Here is an 11,527-nt window from a genome sequence, read left to right as displayed (position 1 = left end):
TTGTAAATAACTTTTGAAGCTGGAAATGGCTTTATAATTTAAATAAAAATGGAATATCTACATAGGTGTACAGAGGCCCATTATCAGCAACCATCAGTTCCTCTGTCCCGTGTCTGTTCTTTTGCCCATCATATTTTATTTTTATTGGCCAGTCTGAGATATGGCTTTTTCTTTGCAACTTTGCTTAGAAGGCCAGCATCYTGGAGTCGCCTCTTCACTGTTGATATTGAGACTGGTGTTTTGTGGGTACTATTTAATGAAGCTGCCAGTTGAGGACTTGTGAGGCATCTGTTTCTCAAACTAGATACTCTAATGTACTTGTCCTCTTGCTCAGTTGTGCACTGGGGCCTCCCACTCCTCTTTCTATTCAGGTTAGAGTCAGTTTGTGCTGTTCTGTGAAGGGAGTAGTACACAGCGTTGTACGAAATCTTCAGTTTCTTAGCAATTTCTCGCATGGAATAGACTTCAGAACAAGAATAGACTGATCAGTTTCAGAAGAAAGTTATTTGTTTCTGGCCATTTTGAGCTTGTAATCGAAACCACAAATGCTGATACCTCAGATACTCAACTAGTCTAAAAAAGGACAGTTGTATTGCTTCTTTAATCAGGACAACAGTTTTCAGCTGTGTTAACATAATTGCAAAAGGGTTTTCTAATGATCAATTAGCCTTTTAAAATTATAAAGTTGAATTAGCTAACAACGTGGCATTAGAACACAGGAGTGATGGTTGCTGATAATGGGCCTCTGTACGCTTATGTAGATATTCCAGCACACTCACTCAGGGCCAACAGTGCAGTGACATGACCACGTTGGTACAGGAATTTAAAAAGGATGTTATCTTTCTCTTTTAGGCAGTGTATATTTAACTGGCAGAAAATGAATGGAGGTGGACGACAGTATGCTAACCCAATGTTAACTTTCATGCATTTCCTTAACCCTAACCTTATTCTCATTGACATTATACCTAATTTTAACCTAAACCTTGTTCATAAGTCTAACCTTAAACAAGTAATTTCGTCCCATATGCCTCAATTTAAAAATGTTGTTCTGCCGGTTCAATACACTTTTCTTTAAATACACAACACAACAACAGGATCTAATATTAGATTGTGTAACAACATACATTTTCCCTCATAACTCAATGTCACTGGCACAACACTAGGGAGATGAGCTGAATTGAACGTAGTAACTCCTCTCAATGTACTTGGAACATCTGAACATTTAATGACTTTAGGACCAAGGAGATGTATTCAAAATAGCTTCTGATGTTTCGTAATACGTGTTCATTGATGGTAAAATGTGCCTGTTTGTCCATTTCCTGAAAAGTTACAGGGAGGATTAAACATTTTAATGAATTATGACTTGACATGCTCATTTAACATTTCCATGGCAGAGGTACATGCACACCAGGGCTGATCACACATAAACACTAACCATTTCCTACCACAACCACACATCCATCATTGTCTTTGTGTCAGTGAACCTATCTATCTGCCAATCTCTTTCATCCCATTCAGTCCAAAATGAACCATTGACTGGCTTTTCACAGAAGTATTAATGGTGCTGAGGGGAGAGATTATAGATAGCCCTGTCAATGATGGAGTAGCCTGGGCTAGAGAGGAAATGAATCTGAATCTGTTTATTCCCTTGGGTCCTGCAGAGCACAGCGTCTGGTCAATAGTCTGATCTGGTGACTCCTCAGTCCTCACAGTGGCCAGAGAGGACTGACAGGGGAAGGGGACAGGGAGTCTGTCTACATCACATATAGCATCCTACTCTCTATATAGTGCACTACTTTTGATCAGAGCTCAATTGGCCCTGGTCAAAAGTAGTGCACTAAATAGGGAATAGGGTGCCATTTGGAATCCATCCTGTGTCTAATGCCCTTTGAGAATGTACCCTTTTAAGAGGGAGAGAACGTGCAGGCTTCATTGAAGATTTATTTTYTGCTGTTTAGTGGTTACTCATTTTCATTCTCAGAGATTTGGAACATAAGAGGGTGTACAACCTGGAGAGCACCACTGACAACCCTCTCCATGGAGCATACAGTAGGTCTATAACAAACACTAGGTCTACACATGCCTTAGAAAATGGAAATGAATAACAGGTCACATGGATCAAATTGCCTCTATATTGGAAAAAGGTCTGTTTTTCATAGCGGTTCGGTGGGTTCAAGTGTCTTGCCCCCTCCTCGGGCACTGCGTGACCCCTACGCCTCCTACAAGGATCTATTTAGGCAGCCGAGACAAATTAGGATTTAGGGCACGCGCCCGTACGCGCGCTCTCCCGTTTGCGTCAGCACATGTCCTACCCTTTATGCCAGTGCGCGAGCTCCGTGCAGGAAACTGAATTGTAGGTGATGATGGCGGAAGGAGAGCAGCGTTGAGTTGTCTCTGAGTTTTTATTCTAACTGTAGAAACCTCTACTACATCGTTTCTCTCCCCCTAATCATCTCCCAAGACGATGGGGAATGAAGGCAGCATCGAGGGAGAGGGCCAGCCGGGCCAGCCCGGCTCCACTGTTCCTTCTGCGAGTGCTCCGACTTCCATTTCAGCACCAGCGGGCTCTGGACAGCTCATCAAGCCCAGCAATGGTGCGCCAACAGGAGGTACAGGGACCGGACTCGGCCCGGGGATTAACAGGTAGGCTACAATCTAGGACAGTTCTCTGCAGAACCGTGACAATAAAACGACAGTGTTTCCGTTTCCAGGATATTTATTTATCGTGGCGGATGTCATGTAGCCTAGCCTATAGTGGCCGTTTTTCAGAATGTGGAGAAAATACAGCTGGTGTTTTAATTATTAATTTACAATATCGCTGTAACACATACTGTCCATATAGATGATTCCTAGTTTTAATATTTTGGTTACAATGTAGGGTATGTTTAGAATATAGGCTACATTTACAAATTTGATGCATGCATACATGTATAAAACCTCACGTTAACAGGCGGGTAAGATAAAGGCCATTGTATAAACTATAAAGGGGAAGTAGACATTTTAAATCGTGAATGGCCACAGCTCTAAACTGTGTAATTTACAGCGTGCGTATTGTAGCCACCAAACTGAACATTTTCATTGATGAAGATTCCACGCCCGCTCTCGCACGGTGCGCGTGAATGTGGGCCATCAGATTGTAGCTAGACTAGAGTGGCCATCTCTTTGTAAAAATGGACCGAAACACCTTGTTCATATTATTTTACGTTTTCTCTACGAGCGATACTATCTAAAACATGTACCTGTATTTAGCTGATAAGCAATTCCATTCATTTTTACGCTTTGATTCCACGATGGGCGTGACTTGTGACGATAAGCAACTGCTGTGACCGTAGTGGCCTTCTCACGTGACGTGGATTCAGAGAATATCGATAATGGGCTATCCATGAGACCAATTATTCTTTCCCCACCAATGACCAAAGTCGCCTGATAATTGCCCGTCTAATAGGCGACCGTTACTCACTCGAGTTAATTTTTTTTTGCATACTATCCATCATCACATAGCCTATCGAGATTATTCCAATAGAAAAAGAACAACGTTTAGTAGGCTAATATTCTATAGATGCGGGGTGAGGGGATGGAAACATAGGGAGCCAACGTGTGTTCCCGGTAGCCTCTGAATCATTTCTATCGCCACACATTGTAAATGGTCGCATGTGCTGTTGGAACACCATGTCGTTGATAAAGCATCAATATTTTACCACGAACGAGACAATGAAGTGGATTGTGCAAACTCGAGTTTACAAGCTACATTCATGATTAATGTTACAACAACGCCGAATTTTAGTGAATCATATGCCCCACGTGAAGAATAGTGCTTTCCCTCCCCACGTGGCCTTTAGTAAGTTGTACAGTGTAGCCTCCTATGGTGTGTTTGCTGTTAATATTAATTTGCAACTCATTATTCAATTGTAACACACACACACTCAGAATGCTGAGATGAAGACCTGTCTGTGGTGAGTTTGTATGTGTAGATTACCTACAGATGGATGGTCTCTAGCATCTGTGTGACTGGATGACACAAACTGAGGAGGAGACCCGAATACTCACATACAGCTGGCTGCTTGTACTGTGTTAACGTCCCAAATGGCACCCTACTCCCTACATAGTGCACTACTTTTGACTAGAGCCCTATATAGTGAGTAGGGTGCCAATTAGGACGTAACCTCATCCAGTGTGTAGCTTACCTCTGACAGCCTGTATGTCTGCTGAAAAAGGTTCTCCGTTGTATAGTGTGAATGCATGTATTTTCTGTGTGTYACAGTATGTAAGTAGGACTATTCTTGTCCGTTTGGCATGACAATGAGTGACAAGGATTCGTCACTCAGGTTCTATTTTTACATGTGCAGTATAATATTGATTCCTCACGTGTCAGTGTCTTTCCATCTTGCTGGATGGTGGTGGTATCTCAGACATCACCCAGCAGTGACGAGCACAGATGGGTTGACGCTTGGTGCTGTTCACTCTGCATTTTCTCCAGCTATGTTTTATAATGATACCTTTGTATATACAGTGTATGTGGACACCCCTTCAAATTAGTGGATTCGGCTATTTCAGCTCCACTCGTTGCTGACTGGTGTATAAAATCGAGCACACAGCCATGCCATCTCCATGGACAAACATTGGCAGTAGAATGGCCTGTACGTGGCACCGTCATAGGATGCTACCTTTCCAACAAGTCAGTTTGTCAAATGTCTGCCCTGCTAGAGCTGCCCCGGTCAACTGTAAGTGCTGTTATTGTGAAGTGGAAACGTCTAAGAGCAACAACAGCTCAGCCGCAAAGTGATAGGCCACAGAAGCTCACAGAATGGGACCGCCGAGTGCAGAAGCGCGTAGAAGCTGCCGAGGACAGAAGCGCGTCTGTCCTCGGCAGCAACACTCACTACCAAGTTCCAAACTGCCCCTGGAAGCAACGTCAGCACAAGAACTGTTCGTTGGGTGTTTCATGAAATGGGTTGCCATGGCCGAGCAGCCGTACGCAATCCTAAGATCACCATCCGCAATGCCAAGCATTGGCTGGAGTGGTGTAAAGCTGGCTGCCATTGAACTCTGGAGCAGTGGAAACACATTCTCTGGAGTGATGAATCATGCTTCACCATCTGGCAGTCCGACGGATGAATCTGGGTTTGGCGGATGCCAGGAGAACCCTAACTGCCCGAATGCATTGTTCCAACTGTAAAGTTTGGTGGAGGCTGGGGCTGTTTTTCATGGCCACTTAGTTCCAGTGTAGGGAAATCTTAACGCTACAGCATACAATGACATTCTAGACAATTCTGTGCTTCCATCTGGCAACTGGCAACTAGCAACTGGCAACAGTTTGGTAAGGCCCTTTCCTGTTTAAGCATGACAATGCCCCCATGCACAAAGCAAGGTCCATACAGAAATGGTTTGTCGAGATCGGTGTGGAAGAACTTGACTGACCTGCACAGAGCCCTGACCTCAACCCTATCGAACACCTTTGGGATGAATTGGAATGCCGACTGCGAGCCAGGCCTAATCGCCCAACATCAGTGCCCAACCTCACTAATGCTCTTATGGCTGATGGAAGCAAGTCCCCGCAGCAATGTTCCAACATCTAGTGGAAAGTCCTCCCAGAAGAGTGGAGGCTGTTATAGCAGCAGAGTGGGGACCAATATCTCATTCCATGATTTTGGAATGAGATATTCGATGAGCAGGTGTCCACATACTTTTGGTCATGTAGTGTATCTCAGCCAATAGCCCATGCAAATTAATTGGTGCGAGACTGCAACATAGATGTGTGTCGCTGTCTCTCTGGAGAGAGAAGAGAGGGAGAGAGAAGATAGAGGGAAAGAGAGAGAGAGGGAAGGAGAGATAAAAACCCACTGTGATGTCTCATTCAAAAACCCAGTAGGTGGTTTAAAGGCTCACTGCTATCTTAGCCTCACATTCCTGACAACTGGCTTTAAACAGGGAGACCCAAATCCAAAGGGAACAGATAGACGCTGGCGCTGTCTCAATAGCACCCTATTCCCTTTGTGGTCCACTTCTTTTGACCAGGGCCCACAGGGAATATAGGAAGGAATAGGGGGGCATTTGGACCGCTGGCCATGTGTGGTGACTGAGCCATGGACTCACTGTCTTTACATCCAAGCTTTACTGACAACGTTTTCCCCCATTGGTCTTCATCAGACATGATGATGGTGGATAAAGCACACGGGAGCATAGATAGATTGCAGTATGCAGCAGACCTGGGATAATATTTGAATACAGATCCGCCTTTTTAAAACTATTTCTCAGGAAGTGACTCATCTTTTGAAACTATTAGATTGGCTGCCTTCAACTAATGGCAGGGCTGTATCTGGAATTGCATAGATACCATATAAATTGAATGAATAGAGCACACACAATCTCCTATTCTGTATATGTCTATCTGACAGTCATATTTGATCTACACCATACATTATCTACATGTACATACTACGTCAATCAGCCCGACTAACCGGTGCCTGTATGTAGCCTCGCTACTGTTATAGCCTCGCAACTGTATATAGCCTCGCTACTGTTATTTTTCACTGTCTTTTTACTGTTTTTTTTCTTTCTTCTTTACTTACCTATTGTTCACCTAATACCTTTTTGCACTGTTGGTTAGAGCCTGTAAGTAAGCATTTCACCTGCGCACGTGATGAATAAACTTTGATTTGATTTATGTCTGAACATTCTGCAAATGTCCATTCTCCTGAATGTCAATAGCCCCAGGTATATATCATCAAGTCAAACCAATCAACCAATGATATTTTCTACAGATAAGTACAAATAAGTTGTGGCACTCAACTACAGTATGACTATGGGCCCTGGTCTAAAGTAGTGCACTATAAGGGAAAAGGGTGCCATTTAGGATGCAATTCCAGCACTATCTGCTGCTACTGCTGAAATATTGAATTCACTGCCACCTACCATGTTCATAAAGGAAACACTCATTGCCTGTCCATTTAGTTCAATATACTGTATATTAAGTATAGATTAGAATAATTCACAGTTAAAAGGCCTCACATGAAGAGTCATTAGTGAGAACAACCCAGTGTCTGTTCTGAGGTCAGCCCTGTCTGTGTGTTCATTCCAAATGGCACCCTGTCCCTATATAGTGCACTAGTTTTGATCAGGGCCCATAGGGCTAGGTAAAACGTAGTACACTATGGAATAGGGTGCCATTTGTGACAGAATCTCTGTCTCTTCTGAGAGAAGCTCTGTGTGCTGAATGTAGCAGCTAGGTCCTGTGTCTGCACTGAGAGTATACACTAAGTAGTTTCATTTGTAATGACTGAGAATATAGCTGTTGTTTTATATAGTATACTGTCAATAGCTGTAGACCTTCTGCAGTTGCACTGTTGACCTGTATAGGTAAGCAATGCTGATCATTTGATCGTCAGTGACATTGGTATTTGGTACACGTGAGTGGTTTAGACTGGCCCTAACTCTAACCCTGTCAACAGAGTGCTATTCACTGGCCCTAACCCTGTCAACAGAGTGTTATTCACTGGCCCTAACCCTGTCAACAGAGTGCTATTCACTGGCCCTAACCCTGTCAACAGAGTGTTATTCACTGGCCCTAACCTGGTCAAGAGTGCTATTCACTGGCCCTAACCCTGTCAAGAGTGCTTTCACTGGCCCTAACCTGTCAAGAGAGTGCTATTCACTGGCCTAACCCTGTCAAGCGAGTGTTTATTCACTGGCCCTAACCCTGTCAAGAGAGTGTTATTCACTGGCCCTAACCCTGTCAACAGAGTGTTATTCACTGGCCCTAACCCCTGACAACAGAGTGTTATTCACTGGCCCTAACCCTGACAACAGAGTGTTATTCACTGGCCCTAACCCTGTCAACAGAGTGCTATTTACTGGCCCTAACCCTGTCAACAGAGTGTTATTCACTGGCTGAGAAGCGCTGCTATACCATCCGTGGCTTTGTGCCGTTTGGTTTAATACCGTTGGTTTAATACCTGTGTGTGTGTGTGTGTGTGTTTAATGCCTGAGGTTTGGGCTTTCTAAGGAGCACATGGGATTCCATTCTACAAGCCTTTGTTATAAGCATAACAAATTGTTTTAAACAGTGAAATTGTTATTCATTGTCACCATATCCCAAAACAACTTTTTAATACTCCTATATCTAACCCTTTTCCAAAACTGTTGTTTGTTAGTAAGACAGTTCAGTTGGAAAGTATAGAATGCAGATACTGATTGCCATGAGTTGAACACTTATGAATGATGTTCAGTATCACCATAATGACAACTCAACACTATAATAAGCGTGTTTCTTTCTGTCATAGAAACAGAGCAGTAATAGAGTCCATTGTGATTACAACTGAGATATCTAGCATTTTGCCCAATGTAGAACAAAATGCTTGTGGTTTTCTAATGAGAAAATAATTCATTTCATAGATTTGTATTTGATGTAACCAGGAGCCTGGCTCAGCTCAATTCATTTGTCTCATTAATACAGATTCTATTGCGGAAATGGCACACCGCCAGGAAGACTTTTGTTAAGGACAGTTTTTGCCAAGCCTTTATAGTGCTAGTGTTTCTCTGAACAGGTCTTAGGTGAACAGAATGATTCCTGGAGAGAGAGAGACAAAGAAAGAGAGGAACTGGGTGATTTGTGCTGCTTCACAACCAGCTGCTCTGCTCTACTCTGCTCAGCCCATCTTCAGTGACTCACTGTCACAAACAATTCTATTTTAATTCTCTCTTCCCTCATTTCCATCTCCTTCTCCCACCCTGGAAGTGGTGGCTGGCTGCCGAGCAGAGTACTGACTACTGGTCTTTGAAGAAGACGTGAGCGACAAAACAAGGCCTGCGTAGCGTTGTTGTTGTGACAGAAAGCAGAAAGCTATGATTTCTATTTTAATTGCTGTGGCTAATCCACGGGCTGGCCGCGGGCGTCTACAGGCCAGAATGACAAAGACAAAAGAGAAGTTATTAGTGCTGCAGACATATGATAAACCATCTTTCTTCTCAACTCGTCTCGTCTCTTTTCGTTTTTTCATTTCTCTTCTCTCCGCTCCTTCTCTTGTAAGGGGTGCGTGACTGGCTGCCGAGACGTCAGGCGCAGGAGATCAGAACTGGGTAATAACCGGAGCAGTTTAATATGCAAAACCAACGGCACCCAGAACAACAAAATATGGGTACAAAATAACCCGGCGCGAACCAGTCAGAGTGCACAAGCACTTTACAACAAACAATTTCACACACAGACATGGGGGGAACAGAGGGTTAAATACACGACAAGTAATGAGGGAATGGCGGACGGGGAGCGACTGGAGGCCTGATGTGCATGGGGCCAGCACAGCTGGCACCGGACTGGTGACACGCACCCAGGGCGAGTGCGAGGAGCAGGCACACGGACGCACTGGACTGGAAGGCGCACTGGAGGCCTAGTGCGTGGAACCGGCACAGGTGGCGCCAGACTGGTGACAGGCACTCAGGGCGAGTGCGGGGAGCAGGCACAAGATGTACCTGACTGGGGACACGCACTTCAGGGAGAGTGCGAGGAGGAGCACATGACGTACTGGACAGGAGAGGTGCACTTTATGCCAGAAGCGTGGAACCGGCACAGGTTGCACCAGACCTAACCGGATCCTCTGGTCGGATGTTGAGCAGAACACACTTGCACAACATCTCTCTCATCTCTCTCTCTCCCAACTTCACCATTGCCTCCTGACAGTCTCTGGCTCTTCCCTCTGCTCAGCCGCCAGCTCCATGTGCCCCTCCCCCAAAAACTTGGGTTGTCCTTGGGCTTACTGTGGCCGCGAACACTGTCGTCGTCGCTATCCTCCATTATCTCCTTCCGATGTCCAGAAATCCTTCACCTGTGAACACGCTGCTTGTCCTGGTTTGATGGGATATTCTGTCACGTTCGTTGGAATAAATATCGGACCAAGGCGCAGCGGATGTTGAGTTCCACATAATTTAATGAAAAAGTGAAACTTAGCAAAGACAAAAACAAATAAACAATAAACTAACAACAAACCGTGACTACAGAGGTGCTACGTGCACTAACTCAAAACAATATCCCATAAAACACAGGTGAGAACGATTACCAGCTGCCTCTAATTGGAAGGATGATGTTGAAAGATAGATGGGAGCGGTTGAATGAGCTGAAGGGTGGGACTAATACAAGATAAACAATGTAAAGCATACGGGATCTGTAAAATGTATATAGGTTCGGAACTTTTGTGAAATAGCATAGTTACAAATAGAAATCAAACTGGATGGACATCAGAAATAGAGGAAGGACTAAGAACAAACAAGAGAGAACTATTGTAAAGTAGACTGTGTCTGTAAAATGTGTATAAGATGTATAAATTGAAGGTAAAGAGCAGAAGTGTTTATTAGTTTACTCCAATTGGGGGATCGGCGGTAGGGTTTGCGGGGAATAATAATAAAGGTATATTATTTTTAAAAAGTATGTCTATATAGGTATGTGTATGTATATATGTGTATATGTATGCATGCGTGTGGTGATATACAGTGGGGAGAACAAGTATTTGATACACTGCCGATTTTGCAGGTTTTCCTACTTACAAAGCATGTAGAGGTCTGTAATTTTTATCATAGGTACACTTCAACTGTGAGAGACGGAATCTAAAACAAAAATCCAGAAAATCACATTGTATGATTTTATAAGTAATTAATTTGCATTTTATTGCATGACATAAGTATTTGATACATCAGAAAAGCAGAACTTAATATTTGGTACAGAAAACCTTTGTTTGCAATTACAGAGATCATACGTTTCCTGTAGTTCTTGACCAGGTTTGCACACACTGCAGCAGGGATTTTGGCCCACTCCTCCATACAGACCTTCTCCAGATCCTTCAGGTTTCGGGGCTGTCGCTGGGCAAATCGGACTTTCAGCTCCCTCCAAAGATATTCTATTGGGTTCAGGTCTGGAGACTGCTAGGCCACTCCAAGACCTTGAGATGCTTCTTTACAGAGCCACTCCTTAGTTGCCCTGGCTGTGTGTTTCGGGTCGTTGTCTTGCTGGAAGACCCAGCCACGACCCATCTTCAATGCTCTTACTGAGGGAAGGAGGTTGTTGGCCAAGATCTCGCGATACATGGCCCCATCCATCCTCCCCTCAATACGGTGCAGTCGTCCTGTCCCCTTTGCAGAAAAGCATCCCCAAAGAATGATGTTTCCACCTCCATGCTTCACGGTTGGGATGGTGTTCTTAGAGTTGTACTCATCCTTCTTCTTCCTCCAAACACGGCGAGTGGAGTTTAAGACCAAAAAGCTCTATTTTTGTCTCATCAGACCACATGACCTTCTCCCATTCCTCCTCTGGATCATCCAGATGGTCATTGGCAAACTCAGACGGGCCTGGACATGCGCTGGCTTGAGCAGGGGGACCTGGCGTGCGCTGCAGGATTTTAATCCATGACGGCGTAGTGTGTTACTAATGGTTTTCTTTGAGACTGTGGTCCCAGCTCTCTTCAGGTCATTGACCAGGTCCTGCCGTGTAGTTCTGGGCTGATCCTCACCTTCCTCATGATCATTGATGCCCCACGAGGTGTAA

General features: G+C 44.2%; 1 protein-coding gene across 1 annotated transcript in view; it reads left to right on the top strand.

The window, feature by feature from the left end:
* Positions 1–2,344: 2,344 nt before the first annotated feature.
* The window catches only part of LOC111970730 (protein bassoon-like), a 56,619-nt gene continuing 47,436 nt past the window's right edge, over positions 2,345–11,527 (top strand). The window contains exon 1 of the mRNA XM_023997500.2: positions 2,345–2,643. Within this exon, the coding sequence (XP_023853268.1) occupies positions 2,465–2,643 (179 nt within the window). The 5' untranslated portion in view covers positions 2,345–2,464. The remainder of the gene's footprint in view (positions 2,644–11,527) is intronic.

Source organism: Salvelinus sp. IW2-2015, linkage group LG11, assembly GCF_002910315.2.
Source record: "Salvelinus sp. IW2-2015 linkage group LG11, ASM291031v2, whole genome shotgun sequence".
Taxonomy (NCBI): Eukaryota; Metazoa; Chordata; class Actinopteri; order Salmoniformes; family Salmonidae; genus Salvelinus; species Salvelinus sp. IW2-2015.
This window is presented reverse-complemented; position numbering and strand designations above follow the sequence as displayed.